Source organism: Gadus macrocephalus, chromosome 12 (assembly GCF_031168955.1).
Source record: "Gadus macrocephalus chromosome 12, ASM3116895v1".
In the NCBI taxonomy this organism is placed as follows: domain Eukaryota; kingdom Metazoa; phylum Chordata; class Actinopteri; order Gadiformes; family Gadidae; genus Gadus; species Gadus macrocephalus.
The window spans coordinates 11,684,650-11,705,555 of record NC_082393.1 but is presented as its reverse complement, the minus strand read 5'-3'; the positions used below and the strand labels follow the sequence as shown (position 1 = coordinate 11,705,555).

General features: G+C 39.5%; 1 protein-coding gene and 1 long non-coding RNA gene across 3 annotated transcripts in view; both read left to right on the top strand.

Moving 5' to 3' along the window:
* The window catches only part of LOC132469551 (capping protein, Arp2/3 and myosin-I linker protein 3-like), a 189,467-nt gene extending 187,378 nt beyond the window's left edge, over nt 1–2,089 (top strand). Inside the window, 3 exon segments of the mRNA XM_060067536.1 lie at nt 754–825; nt 921–1,025; nt 1,692–2,089. Coding sequence (XP_059923519.1) covers nt 754–825; nt 921–1,025; nt 1,692–1,756 — 242 coding nt within the window. The 3' untranslated portion in view covers nt 1,757–2,089.
* Nucleotides 2,090–3,257: 1,168 nt separating this feature from the next.
* LOC132469059 (uncharacterized) lies at nt 3,258–3,789 on the top strand. 2 transcript variants are annotated; one of them, XR_009528318.1, is made up of 2 exons: nt 3,258–3,463; nt 3,568–3,789. It is a non-coding gene; the product is annotated as an uncharacterized LOC132469059 (long non-coding RNA). The 2 variants fall into 2 exon arrangements; XR_009528319.1 differs by having other exon boundaries at nt 3,258–3,516.
* The last annotated feature ends 17,117 nt before the right edge of the window (nt 3,790–20,906 follow it).

Below are 20,906 nucleotides of genomic sequence, written 5' to 3'. Positions count from 1 at the left end.
TGATCTGATACCAGAGAGAAAGGTTGTATAAGGGTTAGAGTCCTGAGTTTGTTTGTCCTTTTGGTCTGGGCTAGAGTCCTAGAAGCTGGGTTAGAGTCCTAGAATTTGTTGAATAAGGCCTTTGGTCTGGGCTAGAGTCCTAGAAGCTGGGTTAGAGTCCTAGAATAAGAATAAGGCCTTTGGTCTGGGCTAGAGTCCTAGAAGCTGGGTTAGAGTCCTAGAATATTGTTAAGGGTTAGTGTCCTGAGTATAAGGGTTAGAGTCCTGAGTTTGTTTGTATAAAGGTTAGAGTCCTGAGTTTGTATAAGGGTTAGAGGCCTGAGTTTGTGTCCAAGTTCTGTCTGGGTTAGAGTCCTAGAATCTGGATTGGAGTTCCAGAGAAAGGACCAAGTTCCTTTAGGTCGGGTTGTAGTCCCGACTTGGGTTCCAGAGAGACTGTTGATCTGATCTTAAATACATTGCACTTTCAATTTTACTTACTAAAAAGCCTTTTTAACTTTCAATTAAATTTTCTCTTAAATACATTGCACTTTCTATTTTACTAATTTCTTGCATATGTTTTCTTTTACTTATCTATTATTTTATTTTATTGTATGACAATGTTTATATGTGAAGCACTTTGAGTCTGCCTTGTGTATGAAAAGTGCTATATAAATAAAGTTGCCTTGCCTTGCCTTTCTTTTCAAAGGCTGACAATTATAAAGAACAGGCCCCATTCATATTCAAACTATTATTTGGTGCATGTTTGTTCAGGTGATGAAGGAATACGACCCCAGGCTCCTGTTAAGCCTCGGAGGCACAGGAAGGCGATGTCATGTGACACAGGTATGTTAAAATTGTATCCTAGGTCGTGTTCGTCTGCTATAAGTCTATCTGCATCTAACTGTATATTTGTGTTTTACTGTGCTTGCGTATCTCAGGCACTGACAGGGACAGGGATAATCTTGAGAAGCCCACCAATCGCAAACCCCCTGTGAAAAAGCCTAGACTACCCCAGAACAGAAATAAATCCCTGGACCTGTCTGGTACCTGTCTCTTTCTTCCTACCATGCATTTATCTGTATTAAGCGTGTGTTTGTCTGTGTTTTTCCATTTGTGTGTTTGTTCTTGTTGAGTTTGTCTTTGTGTGTCTGTGTTTGTGTGTTCTGTGTGTGTGTTTCTCTGTTTCCATTTGTGTGTGTGCCTGTTTCTGTGTTGCCGTGTTTGTGTATTTCCATTAAGGTTTTGTGTGTGTGTGTGTGTGTGTGTGTGTGTGTGTGTGTGTGTGTGTGTGTGTGTGTGTGTGTGTGTGTGTGTGTGTGTGTGTGTGTGTGTGTGTGAAGCAGCTTGAGAGAGTAGTGAGAGAGCACAGGAATGTAGCCATAGTCAAATGTAAAATGATATCCAATTGTACCCTGAATTTATTGCACCTACAGCCCAAATTTGAAAAACTAAAACACTTCAACAAAAATATGTTACAGTATAGGCCTGCATGATTCAGCAATTTTTAAAACTAACAGCACTAATGGGATCCATTATCCTTAGCCGATGGCTTAACACATTACCACTCTCCGCTGTGTGATCTCTCTTGTCTTGGGTCCATATAGGTTTAGTGTTGTGCGTTTTCACCCCAGTGTGCAGTAGCAGTAGCAGTAGTAGTAGTAGTAGTAGTACTAATGGGGTTTACTTGTCTTGTATCTTTTCCTGTGGAGCTCGCGACCATGGCCACCACGCTACAGAAAGCTTCTCCTCATCACCTGAACAACTCAACCTGTAGTGAGGAGGGTCCTGAGAGTCGTCAACCCCCTTGCCTGCCTTCCATATCAGAGCGAGGAGATGTCCACCATGACAACCGCCAAGCATTTCATCAGCCGGGGAGTAGGGGTGGGGTTGGAAACGGAATGCGAGGGCAAGCATAGCAGTGAACAACGTGAACAAGTGTGAAATCAGACATCCACATGCATAAGGGGGACACATCCTTTGCTTTTCATATGGTTGAACAGTCCCTCTTCTGTCTTTTATGTTTTGTCATTCTCTATCTCTGCGTAGTGTGCTCATACTGTTTGCTTTATTCTCTCGCTCTCACATCATATAAAACCTGCTGAATCTGTATGTGACTGCCAGTATGTGAATGGTCTTTGCTACTTAAGAAAAGAATATAGCCAATGATTGTTGCCAATTATTGGCCATGGAGCTGCAATTCTTTGTCAAACAGAAGTGACATTTGTCCGAGGGCTTTCTTTTAGATTTTTCATAAAAATGTGCAGTTATTTTTTGGACTGCCAAAGAATTCGATTGCCTTGGTTGAAACTCGAAATTAATTTGCTTCTTGACAAAATAAACACTTCTATCTAGTTTTGCTTTAAGAGGCTGAAAGGTAATTTATTCATATATTTTATAGAAAAATAACAAGTTCAATATTGTACACTTGCTGTATGAATTAAAAACTTGAAGAAATTATGAACTATGTATTGTGTCAAATGTTCTTTTGATTAATACTAACCATGAAGCCTTGATTTTTGTGTGGGAAGTTCGATAAACTGCTTATTTTATCTCTTGTGAAATCCAATCTATAACCAAACACCTCTAAGCCTATTTGTAAGAAGTTATGTAGTTATTCAGTTAAAAAAAAAACGTAAACACACATTTATTACAAATTAATGAACAATAATTAACGTAAAAAATGCAATGCATGTGGAAATACAAACACATTTAAAAAGAGAATACAACAACAGGTGAAACTCAATTAATTGGACAAAGAAAAGTTAATTAATTTCAATAATTCAATTTTAAAGTGAAACTCGATATTATATTGATTCATTCACACTTGATGATTATGGCTTACAGCTCATGAAAAACCCAAATTCAGTATCTCAGAGAATAACACGATAAATATTTTTACGATGGAAATGTAGGCCTTCTGAAAAGTATGGTCTTGTATATGCACTCAGTACTTTGTTGGGGCTCCTTTTGCATGAAATACTGAGTGTGGAGTGGCATGTAGTTTATCAGCTTTTGGCCCTGCTGAGGTGTTAAGGAAGCCCAGGTTGCCTCGATAGCGGCCTTCAGCTCGTCTGCATTGTTGGGTCTCGTTTCTCTCATCTTCCTTTTGACAATTCCCCATACATTTTCTATGGGGTTCAGATCAGGCGAGTTTGCTGGCCAATCAAGCACAGTAATCCTATGGTTGCACCAGGTTAAACCAGGTATAGGTACTTTTGGCATTGTGTGCAGGTGCCAAGTCTTGCTGGAAAATGAAATGAGCATCTCAATAAAGCTTATCTACGGAAGCCGAGAACGGCCATCGATTATTTATTTTTTTATGCACTGTTATCTCGTGATAACGACTTATTATCTCGTTTTCTCGATATAACAAAGGTCGTTTTCTCGTGATAACGAATTAATTATCTCGTTTTCTCGATATAACAAAGGTTGTTTTCTCGTGATAACGAATTAATTATCTCGTTTTCTCGATATAACAAAGGTCGTTTTCTCGTGATAACGAATTAATTATCTCGTTTTCTCGATATAACAAGGGTCGTTTTCTCGTGATAATGAATTAATTATCTCGTTATCTCTATAACAAAGATCGTTTTCTCGTGATAACGAATTAATTATTTCGTTATCTCGATATAACAGACAGACTTTTGGCGCTGGTTAATGTGATCGTGCTGATTTCAGCCTACGAGAGCTTCCACTGTCTGATCCAGGTGTGTCCCAGGGAGGTGAAAATGGCAGATCACATTATTGATCAACGCATCAGGACCTACTTCAACCAAGGTCTAACACAGGCAGAAATTGCATTGTGCCTTTCTGTAAGAGATGGCTTTCAGATTAGTCCTCGACATTTAAGAAGAAGACTAGCCCGGTTGCAACTTCACAGGCGGTTAAGGTTAAGTGATCCTGCTGAGATTGTAGACTTCATTAGCAACCAGATAAGAGGACCGGGTCGTCTCCATGGTTACAGAATGATGCACGAGAGGTGCAGATTGGCTGGACTGCGCGTTACTCGCGACATGGTTCAGGTGGTTCAGTCACATCTTGACCCAGAGGGCGTACAGCAACGGAGAGGAACAAGACTTCGGAGAAGATTTTATAGTGTTCCAGGGCCAAATTACTTGTGGCATATGGACTCATATGACAAACTGACCCCTTTCGGGATCGGAATTAACGGATGCATTGATGGGTTTTCGCGTCATATAATCTGGATGCAAGCAAACTCTTCCAATAGTAACCCCAAAGTCTGAACTTGGGGGGTGTCCAAAGATAATCCGATCGGATTTGGGAACTGAAAATGTCCATGTTAACAGGCTGCAACACTTCTTCCGAGAAGATGAGACTGGCGTTGTGCATGGGCCGTGTGTGTTCCAAGGACGCAGTACAGCAAATCAACGGATCGAAAGCTGGTGGGGGATCTACAGGAGACAGAACGCGAGCTATTGGAGGGACGTCTTCCAGGAGTTCCAGGCAACTGGAGACTTTAATGGGGATTTCATAGACAAGGGTCTCATCCAATTCTGCTTTCTTAAGATTATCCAAGTACGTCCTCCACTGTTCATATCTTCAATATAGTACACCTCAGGGCTGTATTTCGTGTTGTTTTGATTTGATTGTCAATTTACCGCATGCTCCACTTTTCTGTATACCTGTCTGCAGGCTCCACCTGTCAATGAGAGAAACATGAAATAAGGCAGTTTTTTGTGTTTCACCGGCAAGGAGCTGTCATTACGCGCAAATTACGCACGGCTGCGCGCTCTTTATATCGTCCATCTTCACTTGAACCTCGTTGCTCATATCAAATCCAACTTTACAAGCTCTGTCACAACTAAGGATAAATAAATCAAATCAAAATGTCGATGAATCACACATGAATCATCAGCATTACGTTTATAAATGCGCTTTTGATTTACAGTTTACAGATATCTATCCTAGGAGTGTCAATCCTGATATCCTGGAGTGCACTTCTTATTATAGATCACACTTAAAATGCAACATCATTTTATTTTTTAACTATAAGGGGGTCCCCCAAGGGGTTGAAGACCATGCGTAGTGGCACAACAGCCTTCTTCAGGGTGTAACCCACAGCACACAGATTCCCCTTAAGTAGACAGGTTAATTACACAGCAGGTAGACAATGAACTCACAGGTAAAAGTACAAGGTCTCACCAGTAGATGGCTCTTCAAAATGTAAGAAAAGATATACATAAGTGAAAATGTGGAAAAAATAAATAAAGAGATAAAAACAATAATGATTAATCAATGTACAAGCAACACAGTCTCTAGAGCAACACAGGCATCATACCACAAATACAAGGAAAACTATTAAATAGGACTGAAATCAGTTTCCTCATTGAGTCCTAGATATACTGTAGCCTGCAATAATAATTTGATTTGATCACCATGAATATTATTTTGGATTGTTTATAGGTCTTGGTTTCCTCTTCTTTTATGAATTTTTGTGTCCCCCACCAAAGAGCACCCTCATCGCATGTGTCTAAACTTCTGAGCTCTCTGGACTTTTTTTCTCTCTGCCACAAATTTCTTCACTCCAAGCTTTTTGTAAGCTTTTTTGTCCTGGGGTCAATACTCTTTTCTTCATTATGTAGGCTACTATGGCTGAGTGCAGGAAGCTGAAGCACAGTATTATTCTGCTGATAACTCCACCATAGCATAAAACAATACTGCATTTCCCCATTATGTTGCTATAATGATATATAATAAATATATACAGTGTAAGGCGGCTAAGGTGGCTTCTTCCATGTACTCATTTTCAAAAGAAATCATCATACATATTGAAATCCTCATGTTTTGTTTTTGTGTTGCAGAACGAGCTCGACACCGTTGTGACAATGTGGGACAACCATCGAATTCGACCAGGTGGAAACGGACACCCTAATTATCATGGAAAACCATGTCTGATGTACAATGTACCTGAGCTCTACCACGCACAAGATTATTTGCATCCACTACAGTATGAAAGAGTGGGGATTGTTCTCCAAGAGGACATTTGTCTGTGGAAAACAGACATTCCCTGCGACCATGACCTGCATGAGCTCTGTTTGATGGTGATGGAAGAGAACAACATAGCACAGTGTCATAATGCTGCAGAGGCAATACGACTTTACAAAGACCTGAGGCCTTTAATAAGAGCACTCCTGCCAGAGCCTCATCACTGATGTTGTTGTAGCATACAGACAGATGCACCATGGTTCTAATATTGATGATGATGGCATCTCCAGAAATGAGGCCTCTCCAAAAGTTTATATTTCTCAAGTATCATTGGCCGGTTTTGCATCAGTTGATGCTGTGTTGAAATATTTTACTAAAATAATGTGATTTCTGTGTAGTAGGCCAGGTTGATAATGTTGGGTCCTGGGACCAGCAAGGGCACTCTAGGGTTTTCCAGTCATGGAATTCTGGACAAAATCATGTATAGGATTAATAAAAATATTCTCAGATTTGGGTCCAAGAGACAAATTTACATAAAATGGGGGTCAGTCTGTGCCCCTTAAGTGTAACAAATGTGGGGTCCATGCTATGAAAATGTTGAAAATCACTGTAACGTAGGGCTGTCCTCAACTAAAGAAATTCTTAGCTATTTTATCGACAAATCTGTAAAGTTTGAGTTTTCCACATGCAATAATTCAAAAGGGCCTCCTTAAATATCATGCTTATCAGAGATGTCCTTGTAATTGTAATGGAACATTTATATAACCTGATTGTGTGTTCTTTTTTATAACAATATATAGCCATGTTTGATCTAAACGTTTTTAAGTATAACACTGTGTGCATTATAGTTTGTTTGATTTTACTCAGTACCTTGCACTTAGAAATCTTTCTCTCATTTATGCAAGTTTTTTGTAGCATTAGTTGTTTGATGTATAAACTTGACCTTGGTTCACACGGTCCAGCAGAGCTCGTTAGTGAGGTTTGATAGTGATGAGTACATTCCATTGTAGCTACCTGCAGCAGTTAGATAAGTGAATCATAATAATGACGAATACTCCTAGAAGTGTATAAGAATCAGCGTGGGACTGCCCCACCCTGAACATATTCTGCAGACTGTCTTGTGCATGTGTAGAACTGTTCCTCTTGCAAGAATAAAATGACAAAACCTTTAAGGGCCAATTGATTGAATTACAACATAATCTTCCAGGAAATTACTAATTCAGCATGGTAATAAAGCAAAAAAAATGACTAATCTAGTCGACACATTAACACAGTAAAAAAAAGACATTGAAAATTACAAACAGTTGAAACCTTTTAATTGATGAAACATTTTCATTGCAAACAATGCAAACTCATAAGGCAGTGCTTTCATTTAAATAACATGAACTATGACCCGGGAAAGTGCAGGGTCTAATCAAATTAGGCAAAAAAAAATCATTTATCATGGGCCAACATACGAGGTGCATCAGAAAAGAAACAGGACATGGGTCACAAAAAAATGTATTCTGATTTTGCTATCTGGTACATTATAGGTTCAGTCAAAATAACTTGTAAGTTTCTTAACCCTTCTGTAAACAACTTCAACTTTTTGTGCAAAACTGCAAAATTTTATCCAAATGCATTATCTCTGTAAAGTATCTTCAAGCATGTAACATTTTGAAGTTAATAGGACATTGTTGGCTTTTGGTTAAGCCACTGTTCCACCTTTGTGGATGCTAAACAAATATACTGTATACAAAATGCTCTAGAAATACAACATTTACAAATTACAACAAACACAACATCGCTCCTCTAAGAACAATATGTTGTAGTCTTTGAAATACTTAGCCCTTAGTGTAATGTTTGTAGCATTTATGGTCCTCATGACACTGTTGAAATACTGACGCCTAGTGGCTGATTGTAGTTAAGTGGTATAATCTATGTTTCGCTCCCTGATGGATGTATACATGTGCAGGTTCATTGCTAAAGATCAGTGCAATTTCTTAAGAACATCACAGCCATGACCATTCTGAGGTCTTCACTTCACATACTATTTTTAGTCCATATCCATCACCCATATTCCACTTTGCAACACAGACAGAAACTCTGACCTGAATTCTGAATAAGTGCTGTAGTTGCATGCAAGTTCCAGTCCACAAGTGCAGGTGTGGGCCACAGGCCTTCGGGAGAACTCAGACATGTCGGTGAATGTAACCTTGATGGTTTTTGACAGAAAAAGGTCAGACCCTGTGCAGAACCTAAGGAACTGTCCAATCTCTCTCTGATCAATTTCTCTGACAAATCTCAGAAGATGAAAAGAGGTGGTCCTCTCTGCTGGTGACATTGAGTTTGGAAACTGAATGTATTTTGTGATACTTCTTGCATTTCCCCATTATGTTGCTATAATGATATATAATAAATATATACAGTGTAAGGCGGCTAAGGTGGCTTCTTCCATGTACTCATTTTCAAAAGAAATCATCATACATATTGAAATCCTCATGTTTTGTTTTTGTGTTGCAGAACGAGCTCGACACCGTTGTGACAATGTGGGACAACCATCGAATTCGACCAGGTGGAAACGGACACCCTAATTATCATGGAAAACCATGTCTGATGTACAATGTACCTGAGCAGAAGATGAAAAGAGGTGGTCCTCTCTGCTGGTGACATTGAGTTTGGAAACTGAATGTATTTTGTGATACTTCTTGCCTTTGGTTGAAGATTAGCAAGTATCTTGTCCAGCACTCCACCACTCAAAGACTCTCCAATAGTTTCCAGGACTGGCTTCCAGCACTTTATTATAAATGATGGCTGTTGTACCAACTCCTTGTGTGCGATTTCTTTCAACAATATTGGTAAATTTTGTTCTGTTGGTAGAATGGTGCAGTTGTGACTGCTCAGAATGGTGAGAAGCTCTTCCATATCAGCTCCCTTGAAATCAGTCAAAGCCTCTGTAAGTGCATCCTTCTCAGTGGGGCTGATGTAGTTGAAAAATACTTCCATAAGGCTGCAGTTTTTTGAAGATATGGAAAGGGCTTCCTTAAGAAATGGTGGAGCCAGCTGAACTGGTATGCATTCAAATCTCTGCCATCCAAAGGCCAGAATACGGGCAACAGCTTTCCACTCCCTTTCTTGAAAGGCATGATGCAATGTAGGGATCTTGTATGTGGTTCCAGAGGTTCTTGATGCATAGAATTTGCTCCAGAAATCAGTGAGACAGTCCATAACAAGCCCACTTCCAACTCCATTCTCCAACTCACCATTTTCCAGCACACGCCTAAATCCAGTATTGGCATGTAGTATATTCTCATCTGAAAATGCCTCAATCATGTCAGAAAGACAATGCACTGTGCGAATGATAATGGTCTGCTTCTCAACTATGTTCTCTGGATTCTCATAGAAATGTACAGATGAGCTGGTTGTTGTGGTTTGAACTTGCTTCCTGATTTATGACTTCAGGTGGTGCTGACTGACTATCAACGGAGTTGTCACATTTACTGTTTGTGGGCACAAGGTTGGAACTTTGTACTTCAGTCATGGATTCAGGATTCTCAGGATTTCTATCACTTGCTGGATTATTCTGCAATCTCTGGTACTGGAAGGCAGGGTTGGAATCCACTTGAAGTTCAATGACATTATCTGATGCCTGCTGCTCAGAAGCATGGATAGGCTGATAAATCAGTGTGTCACAGAGAACATCCAAGGAAATGTTTCCATCATCATCAAGGAAAATAACTTCATTATCAGGAGATAGACTAAATATCTGGGCCATAGATGGTTTAGATGTCGTTTGTAGAGAAGTTGGGGTAGAATTTGAAATCAAAGTTGATGGTACACCTGCATGCATGAAAGGGCTGGAGCTAGACAAAGGCCCGTCGGAGGACAGAGAGCTCCAAGAGCACTCAGGTGACATGGTATGAGAGGAAGATTTGGGGGAAAGATCTGGTGAGGTGGGAGCCTCTGCTGTCTGGGATCTCTCTGGTGACTTGGCTTGTGCTGATGAGTCACTTAAATCTGAATCATCACTTTTCTTTGAGCAAATGTACAACCTGAGAATTTTATGATGAGTTGTATCGTACAACGCCCCAACTGTAAGTGTGCAATCTAAGGGCTCCTCTGAGCCCATAACACAAAGTGTGAAGTCAAAGTCCTCAACTCTTCCTTTTGAAGATTTACCCTTGGGAAAAAATATTTTCTTCCCATCTCCTAGAATTTTGTTCAAAGTGTCATCTTTCCTGGCAATGATCTCTCTTGTGCCCCCACCAGTTGGTCGTCTAACCTGCCTGAAATAACCATCTTGATAATTCATCCAACCCAGTTCTATTTTTCTTGTTTTTCGTGCAGCATTCTTGTTTCCCAAACCAGGTCCAGAGCAAGTATGATTTGATGAGCTTGCTGTTGCTTGGCCAGAGCTTGGAAGTTTCATTTTACCTCGCAAGCGTTCTATAAGTTTCTTTTTCTTATCTGCATTGCTCCCAGCTTCTGCTGAGGCTGAGCCTGTCCAATTTTTGGCAAACACACGGTCTCCAAAATGAGGAATGTACTTTGACAGGGTTTCCTCATCCATCATACTGACAACATCTTGGTCCACCTGCCAGGGTAAAAAAAACAACGCATTATTATCAACATTAATATGAGATTAAGACAGGTCATCTTCAACCTAAAAATGGTTAGGTTACTGTCTTTAAGGAATAGTTCACTTTAAAACTCACTTTATGGCATGGTTTAGGCTCCATGTCAGTCAAAAGCCAACTGAAATGTTTCAATCTACATAATATTCACAGAGTTACAACATCATTGTCTTCACCAATTCAATGTCTGGACATATCTAAGGATAAGCAAACCATAATGAGAAATGCATTGGGGCAATGTGAGTTGTCAGCGGTTAGCAGGATTCAGTTTAGGCTACGTGAGAAAAAGAACACGAAACAGAAATATGTCTTTCTCTTTCTATAGCGACAGCATCCTTATTGATGTAGGACATGCAATATTTACATGTTTCCTTTTTTTCTTGTCTTGAAGATAATCATTGAACAGTGAAAAAGAAATTAGCTCACTGCACATAACACAACAACACACCCAATTTACCAGGACAGCAAATATTCCCTTATCAAAGCAGGTAATTTCTCCTTTATCATCAGTCTTACATAAAAACGTTTATCATCTATTAATATTTCTCTTACAGAAACATCAGGTAAGTAGATGGTCTTTTAATAACAAAATCATCATCAACATCATATTTAACTAGACGTCCAAGGCATCCATTGGTCCCATGTCATGATAGCTTGTTGGGAAGTGTTATTGTGTTATATTGTGTGATATTCTGTCCTGGCAGTTGTGTCCACTACAAAGCACAGACAGATAGCTAACGAGAATAAAATGAAGAGCGGGACTTTTCTTCCATGAAACTTGAACTGATTTCATTTATTTTCCATCTCTCACTTAATTCCATTCAGATTCGTAAAACTAGACAAGACATAAAAATACAGACAGTAAGCTGTCAGACATGTTCACATAAATGTAAACAACTGTTTAAAATATAACAGATTGATGACAGATTAAGATTACAGATTTAACCATACATAAACGTTACTTGGTTGCTAGGCAACTAGTTAGCGATACACAAAGTGGTTATCCCAGAATAATATACTAATATTCTGGTTTAGGGCCAGCTCCTCTGCCTCCGTTAGAAGTGGCGGTGCTGGGCCACCACCCATTTTACGGGCATCTGCCTTCTTTCTGTTGTAGAAGTGTGTGTTAGTTTAAATAGGCTTAATTATTTAACAGAACATGATATAGATGAGAAGACATTTGTGTGAACACAGCATTATGTTGGGGATAAAACAACTGCACAGTCAAATAGCCACTTAATATTTACGTTACAGTGTAAAACATGATCAAAATGAGGTTACATTTAAAAAAATAAATAAAATGATATTAAATTAAATTAAAAAAAATAAAAAAGCTGGAATCCGAACTGCCAACCATCTGATTAGAGAACGACCCGCTGTACCTCCTGCGCCACAAGTCTTATCTGTTTGAACAATGTTTTCATATTTCATCTTAAACTGCTGCCAAGTGCACTTCTCCTCCGAAGGATTGCACCTAAATGAAATAAATGAATAGTCTACCATTCAAGCAGTTTCCCCCTGTGATATTATTGTGATTGCAAAGGACTACATTTAAACTTATTGACGAGAGCAGCAATGAGTAAGTTTAAACGCCGTCTCTCTCTCTGTTGGTGGTGTTGCACTATGAGCGCATTAAAACGTCGCCCTCCGCTTCCCCGTTGCCATGGTGACTCGTCGAATCGGGTGCTGGCTTTTTAAAGTTGTGGCGCACGCGCTTAACTCCGGGTTAAACTACTCAGAGTTGACTAAACTAACTCAAATCTGCTGTTGTGAAACCGGAAACTCTGAGTTTTCTATCTCAGAGTAGATCAACTACTAACTACTAACCTCAACTCAGAGTTCAGGTTGAAACTCAGTTTCTTGAACCTGCTTTGTGAAACGGACCTCAGGTGTCGCCAAAGAAACACAAACATGACAGAAAAACAACAACCAAACAGGAGCCAGAACAGTTGATGTTATTTACCTTGTCCTGTGACATTTTCTCAAGGTTTGCATCAGGTATCCCTCTTTGCCTCAAGGCAGCAAGGAACGACTCATCCATTTTGGCGCAGCTGAATGAATGACAGAAGTGTTAGCACTGGGAGGCTCAGAAAAAAAACTATATTACTTTTCGTGGAGCTTATTTTCTAACATAACCTAACGTTACGTTAACTAAATGGGAGCGTATAAGCTCACGTTACGTTAGGTATTGATACACAACACAGTATCCATTGAGAAGCTAAACGTGGGTGACTTACGGGATGGTTATTTGTGTCCAGTTTCTCCGAAGTGAGTGAGAGGAGCAGACACGCTGCACGCAAATTAATTATCTCGTTATCACGAGAAAACGGAGGAAAAAAAACATCTTGTTATCACGAGAAAACAGAGGGATTATCTCGTTATCACGAGAAAACGAAGGGGAAAAAATATCTCGTTATCACGAGAAAACGATCTTTGTTATATCGAGATAACGAGATAATAAGTCGTTATCACGAGATAACAGTGCATAAAAAAATAAAATAATCGATGGCCGTTCTCGGCTTCCGTACTTATCAGCTGAAGAAAGCATGACATGCTCTAAGAAATCCTGATAGACGGCTGCGTTGACTTTGGACTTGATAAAACACGGTGGACCAACACCAGAAGATGAAATTGCTCCCCAAATCATCAATGACAGTGGAAACTTCACACTGAACGAGCAATTTGGATTCTGTGCCTCTCCATTCTTCCTCAAGACGCTGGGACCTCGATTTCCAAATAAAATGAGGGACAGACCATTCACCGACAGACCCGTTATCTTAGCCTAAGGAAGACACTTCTGATGATGTTTGTAGTTCAGGAGTGGCTTGAGACGAGGAATGCAACAGTTGTAGAAGCCCATGTCCTGGATACGTCTGTGCATGGTGGCTCTTGATGCACTTACTCTCAGGGCAACAGTTATCCCTGTTGCATGTGCACCTTTTTCCACCACACTTTCTCCTTCCACTCAACTTTCTGTGAATTTGCTTGGATACAGCTCTCTGTGAACAGCCAGCTTCTTTAGCGATGACCTTTTGAGGCTTACCCTCCTTGTTGAGGGTGTCAATGACTGTCTTCTGCACATCTGTCAAGTAGGGGTGGGAAAAATAATCGATTCTTCGATGCATCGCGATTCTCGCTAGAACGATTCTGTCTCGATGCAGATAAATGAATCGGAATCGGAATTAAAAAGAAAAAAGAATTAGAATTTTTTTTACCTGCTGCAACATTCTGTTCGCCAGAGAGGGATCATTTTTGTAATTTTAAAATCATTGAATTTATCTTCAGTGTGTATTGGCCAATCTGATTAGTCTTGACACGATTGCGATTCAGCCTATGCATAGCATGCGTGCAAACTCACAGCCAGACACAAGAACTCCTTCTAATTCAAGAGCAGCTTTTCCTATAATGACATAGAAAAGAAAGATTAGAAAGAAAATAAAACTGAAACCTATTTTTTGCATGCTTCCATATTGTGTTTTAATGCAAGCTGCATTGATTATTGCATTGTTCATAGAAAGTCATATTTGTGACAAAAGCTTTCTCTCTCATGAAATATTAGATAAGTTAATTCATCTGTTGATGTCTTGAATGATCACAAAAGTAGGAAGTTATTAGCAAACTCTGAGTAGCAAACCCAGATGCATATATATATTTTTGAAAATCACGCATGGAAACGTACATAAAAAAAATTGTTGCATCGATAATCGCTTCAGAATCGAATCGTTGATTGACCTCATAACTGGAAGCGAATCGAATCGTGAGGTGCCAAGAGATTCCCACCCCTACTGTCAAGTCAGCAGTCTTCCCAATGGTTATGAAGCCTACTGAACCAGACTGAGTGTTGGACTGAGAGACCATGAAAAGGATCAGGAAACCTTGCAGGTATTTTGAGGTAATTAGCTGTCACCTTGAGTCAACAATATTGAACTTTTTCACAATATTCAAAATTTCTGAGATACTGAATTTGGGGTTGTCATGAGCTGTAAATCATATCATCAAGAAGAATACAAATAAAAGCTTGAAATATTTCCCTTTGGGTGTTAAGCATCTATATAATATGAGATCACTTTTTATTGAATAATGGGAATGTATTAACTTTTCCACAATACTGAAATTGATTGAGATGCACCTGCTATACGGACTACGTAGGTTTATTAGCCTATTTCTGAAATGTTTATATGATTGAAATGTGTCACACATCACCCCCTTCGTTGACTGTTTTCACTCCCCATCCTTAAGTTTCCCTGATTGTCCTCACTCACCTTAATTTTTTTGACCTGTCCCTCATCAACATTCCCCTCCTTGTGTATTTATTCAGTGTGTTTCCCTTCATCTGAGCCAGTTTGTCTTTGTATCAAGCATCCCAGCATTTTCCTAGCAATATTCATGGTTCCTGGATTTCTGAATCCTGCCCGTTGACTCCCGACTACGCCTTTGCCTTCTCCCTGACAGATTGTTTGACGGATCTACTGATTTCCCGTGTACCAAACTATCGCTAGTAAAGGACCAATCTATCTACACAGACATCTGCCTCGTGCTTTTCAGTCTTTTATCCCCTGCTGCTCACCCAACCATTACTAAAAGTAATAATTTAAACTAGTTCACATTTGTTTTATTAGGTAATTCTACGGGCCCTCAACCGGCTTACAACATGTCCACTGTGTGGGAAAACAATATGAGATCAGTCTTTAAGGGTGCATTTGAAACTCGAGGTGGACAGTTTGGTATTTCATACTCATGTGGGACATGATCAATGTAATCAGCCCAGATTGTTATACAATAGTGCAGTGTCATGGTCGTACAGATCAGCATTTTCTCTTAACCTATACGTGTTTAAACAATAAACAAAAGTCCAGGGATATTGTTTTCTTAAAATGTATACTTTAATCATGTCCCTTGTTGTTCTGATTGCAAGGCACATATGTCTACATCACACATCACAAGGGATACAGCGGGAAAACATCTTTGTCCTCCTCATCCTCTTGCTGTTACTAGGCAACGTGATATGACATAAAGCGTGAGGGGAAAGGGGAGCTAAGAAGAGGACGTGTGTGGGTAGAGTAAAGCCATGCAAGAATATAAGCAAGGAAGCTCATATTGGGGGATTAGCCTGTGCTTCTGTTCTCTCTCCCATGGAGCTCACATATGATGCAGACACATTTAACTAGAAAACCTGAATTATTAGTTAGAGAGGCCGTACATATAGAACGGTCATATATACGGACAGATCATATATGTATCGTTGTCCTTTGTTAACCTGCATCTGCTAATGGTCGACCAAATAAACCTGATACTTAATGTCTGATTAAACGCAGAGTAAAACAAAATACTCTATTTTCAAGTATAGATGAAAGACATTTATACTTGAAAAATGTTGAGTCACTTGCAGACATGCGAGCATGAGACTCAACGTAATTGAAGGTAATCAGAAGAAAAGGTCACTCCGGAAGCAAGCCATTCAGAGCGGTAACCAGGGGAACAGTCAGCCAATTTGACATCATGGACCTATAAAGAAATGATGTTGACATGATTGCGTCCTCATAGCTGTGTTACCCAGAAGGCCGATATGAAGATTTTGGCCAATGCCGATATCTGATATTAATTTTGCTGTCATGGCCGATAACCGATATTTACCGATATCGATATATGTTTTTTAAAAAAGGCTTCTGAGATGATAAAATTTTGTACGGACTGAAAATCATGCAAACTGAGTTTTTGAATGTCTTCCTTTATTTTCAGAATTTATTTAACTTCCAAGTAACAAGGTTACAGCCAGGGCTACCATAAAACATAAGTAACCAACCATTAGCAACCAATCTATGCTCTAGGTCTATACATATAAACGCGTTAATTCATTTTTCACACTATACCAGCTCTCGTTTTGAAGAATAATCACCGTGCCATTCGTTTCAATGGGAATCGCAACTATCTATTATTTCAACATAATGTAATGACCTCGCCGGTGACATAACAATGTCCAGTCATAGGTATTTGAAGGAACTTTTAATGTTACAAATCTAGGACACTGAAACCGTAATCAACGGCAAAAATCCAACACAAAACAAAACACTGGTTACCCGGGCAACCCCCAACAGGTCTCTCTCACGTGTAAGCCCCCACCCTCCTGTTCTTCCAAGGCCCTCCCCTTGCTGACCTAATGATACGCCCCCGCACTGATTGACAAGAAGAACATTGCAATACATGCACATCAGTGGAGGCTTCTATAAGACTACAGGTGAAGCAGTGCTTCACCAAAAAAAGTCAAAAAATAATAATAATAAAAAATCTTACAATAATCCCATTTTCAGTGCTTTGAAACAGAAATAAAGTCGCTAAAACTAGCTGTTTTCCTGAAATCAATTCTGTGAGTGACTACAGCGCCACCAGCGGTGGAACAGATGTTGCATGTGGGTGGTATTGGACATTGTTGTAATCGCAGCCATTGTTTCTTCTGTCGCCATCGGGACCTGTAATTCATGAACCCAAGGCTCGTCCCTCCATGTCAAGGGCTCAGCTCACAGAGAGGTTACTTTCACATCATGGGAGCCTCCTTCAGGCGTTCAATCGTCGTCGTGTCAGCAACAGGAAACCTGTACACAACTTTCTCAAAGAAAATCAACAGTCCCATTATCAATACAGTGATACAGAAATAACGGGTCGCACTCGCAACCAAGCAACACTACACAATAACAAACATAGCCTGGTATTGAGGTAATGCCTCAGCTGTGTAAAGCACATTGTGTCTACCTGGAGTATGAAATGCGCTATATAAATAAATTGCCTTGCCTTGCCTTGCCTTGCCTTGCCTTGCCTTGCCTTGGTATGGTTGTTTAAAAATGTGTTATTCAAGTAAATCCGGGATATTGATTATCTTATATACAGGCGCTTCTACTAGAATAGTATAGGTGTTGACTATTCTACATATTACAGCTGGATAGGGTCGGGCCCCTCAGGTGATGTATCGTCCACTTTCACCAGATCATATCTGATCCCCATGTAAGCCTGAATGGCACTTGGCGCTTCTGTAGCGCCCACTGCTGTGGTGATCAGCCGATGCAGTAGCCCTCGTGCGCAGGGAATACAACGGCAGCCGGCTACAATTAACACGGTTACTGCCATTATTCCCGCGACGGGCACTGACTGGATCATGCCTTTCAACCTCCCAAACATATGCTCCATCCATCCTGTGAAAGGGTCATTAATGCCGGAGTTCTCTGCCAATTCGAACCTGAGGGATTGAAATCATGCCAGCGCCCTGGTCACCAATCCATCCGGAGCTGTGTTATTGGGGATAAAAGTACAACATGTTGTGCCTATCATCGCATACACCCCTCCTTGCTCTGTCAATAGCATATCCATACCTTATATATTCCTTTAACCAATATATATATATATATATTTATTTTTTATGGTGGACAACCCAAACAGAACCGATTCAAATCCTGCTGTTATTTGATTTCCTCATGTGACTGTTACTCCTTGCTCGGCGGACATAGTTTATAGGCTCCGGGTGTGTCTGCATCTGGCTCTGGAACTTTGTGTTTCTATTGTAGAAATACAGACTCATGTACAGCAGTTAGTTGTTCAAAAACATATTTCCTTTAATTCTATTTTTAATTGTTCGAATGGAAGTCCATTATGGGACCCTCGAAATGTAAGTGTAAGCATGAATCTAACCGTAAGCATTACGTGCAATGTTAGCTGTGTCAGAGTGATACACGGTACTCATCTTGCTTCTGGAAACATTGGAACTGAAAATTGTATGTGTTTTAAATATGTTTGTATTATAATTGATAATGCCTCATTTGTATTCCTTCATCTAACCAATTCTATTTAGTGCTTGTACAGATTTTAAATTTTGGTTTTGAGTGTCCCATTCCTTATTCTGTGCTGATTTCAACCTTGGCATGACAGTTCGATTTTAAAAATTTGGATTTACGGTAATCACCTTGATTTAATATTCACACTACATCCCTCCTTGCGCATTGCTTCAGCCATGCGCATTGAATGACAACCAAACCTAACAACGGTGTAGTGCAACTAGTTGAAGTTCCTTTCCTTAATCATCTGTACATAAACCAATCTATTGTGAAGAGAAATGAAGACCAGTACATACAAAACCAAAGGTCGATAGTGGTGGGTCTATGCAGCCGTCTTGAGACCACGCTGTTCTTAAATGCAGTAAACCATAAACGATTCATGAGAAACCTGTGTGCCGTAACTTATCAGAATAAAAATATATCAGAGTATAAAACGCTGACGTTTTCAAAGCGTTACAGCAGTAGCAGTGGCATTTGAAAGGTGAACCCACTACTTCTGAATCAAATCGAGAACCTAGCCTATAGGTTCTCTTCCCAGCAGATGTATCGCTAATCCATTTCTTATCTATAACCCAAAAAGATGTAAAAGGGAAAATAACAATGTTAAAATGTGCATGTTCAATATCACTGCTGTGTTAACCGTATCTCATAATAACAGTTACCTTTATTATACTACCCGATTGTCCTACACTAACTATGTATATTGGATGACCTAATCTTAATTTATTCTACCTATTGTTCGCATTTGACGCTGTCCACTTTGATTCACTCCTATGTACATCGCATCTGCACAACATCCTATTGTGCTACCTTTTGCATACCACATCAAACGTGCATATGTCTTAGCAAAGTGAAGTAAAGTAAAACCCAGTTTTATCTTTACTTATTTATAGCTATACATGTCCCGGACACGTCCATTACTATTTCCAAAACAGTTTTTTTAGCTACGCAGGTCCCAGACCTAACTATACCATTACATGAACAGTATTTATTATTATAATTATCTAGTTTTTTGTTGGTCAACATCAAATCGATACATTAATTCAACTTTCTGATCCTGACCTACTCGATTCTTCCCGTGTGAGCCCGTGACTGCCAACTCTCCCGGAGCCTCCCTATGAGCCCCACCGTCACCACTCCAGAACCCGCAGGAACGATTAGTCAGTAGACGTGCGGCTCGAAGGCTCCCAAGGAGTGCCACAATCCTACGTCTGACACCTGGTGAATCTTGAGCTAGGTCAATCAAAACCGTCTAAACTAGGTAGAATAAAGAGTCATCCAAATTCACAACAATTATGCACATCTGGGTATTAAATATATGGTGATATTCTATAAACAAAACAAAAACTGAACCTAAAAGAAAAATTCAGAAGTTATCGGTTGAAACAAATGTTATTGTAAGTCAATTATAATGAACTATTCCCTAATTATTTTATAGTTTTATATGTGGTATGTTTTCAATATCCCCTCGTGTATGTAACAGTCGAGTAACCTCCATTATCTTGGTGGCTCTGACACACACGAGAGGACATTCACACATGGTATATGTATCCTCCATTTGTTTTTATTTTATACTTTTACTCATTTTTATTTTCATTTTATCTTTTATCTTTATATACACATTCGTAAGAAAAGTACGAACGAAGATGCATCATAACATGCATCAACAGACCATAAAATAAGCATATTATTTAATAATCTGAGGACTCAGATGGGATTTCTCCCTGCGGGGCCCTTCATTTTCTAAAAGGTCCGCAGAGAAGTCCGCTGAGTGGCCAGGAGTTCTTACACACTCAGAATGTTTTGTTGAGGGCAGCTGTCTCCCAACAAACCAAAAGCCTTTGTTAACCATATGGTCATTTAAGTTCCTTGAGATGTCATAACTAAGGGCTTGGCCGTTCCTTATCACTTGCGTCTCTGCGCTTCCTTGGGGATCAAGGATAACAGGCCCAAACCAACACAAGAAAACAAAGGAACAGAGTGAGAACAGATTGACCACTAACCTCAAAGGATTACATTTTAAACGACCCTGCAGAATAACAGGGTGACAAGACCACATGAGAAGACACAAACATACAAAACTTAAATTCGTAACATTAACAAAATATCATAATATAAAAAAAATCTGCATTTTCAATATTCGGCAACACACTTTTGTTGTTACCGGAACGTTGTCAGTCGGGGTCCAGTCGGGGACAGTCGGGGTCATGTTATGGCTGTGCGTTTTGGTTGACCATTAAACTGGTTGTGATATATTTTAATACTCGAGTATCCACTGTCTACATAGCCCGTCGTGTAATGAAAAACGTAACACGTATATTGTCAATCACAATTAGGATGAATTATGGACAACATTTTATCCTACTTATTTAATTTAATTGTAAATATTGCCAATTATTAACCATAGATTACGTGAAGACTTTTATTGAAATGTCTGTTATTTTCATAATTTGTAAGGAAATATATATACTATATATATATTTTTTTAATTTTATTTTGTTTATTTTGGTAATCGGACCTCGTCAGGTCTGTTGAACTATGCATT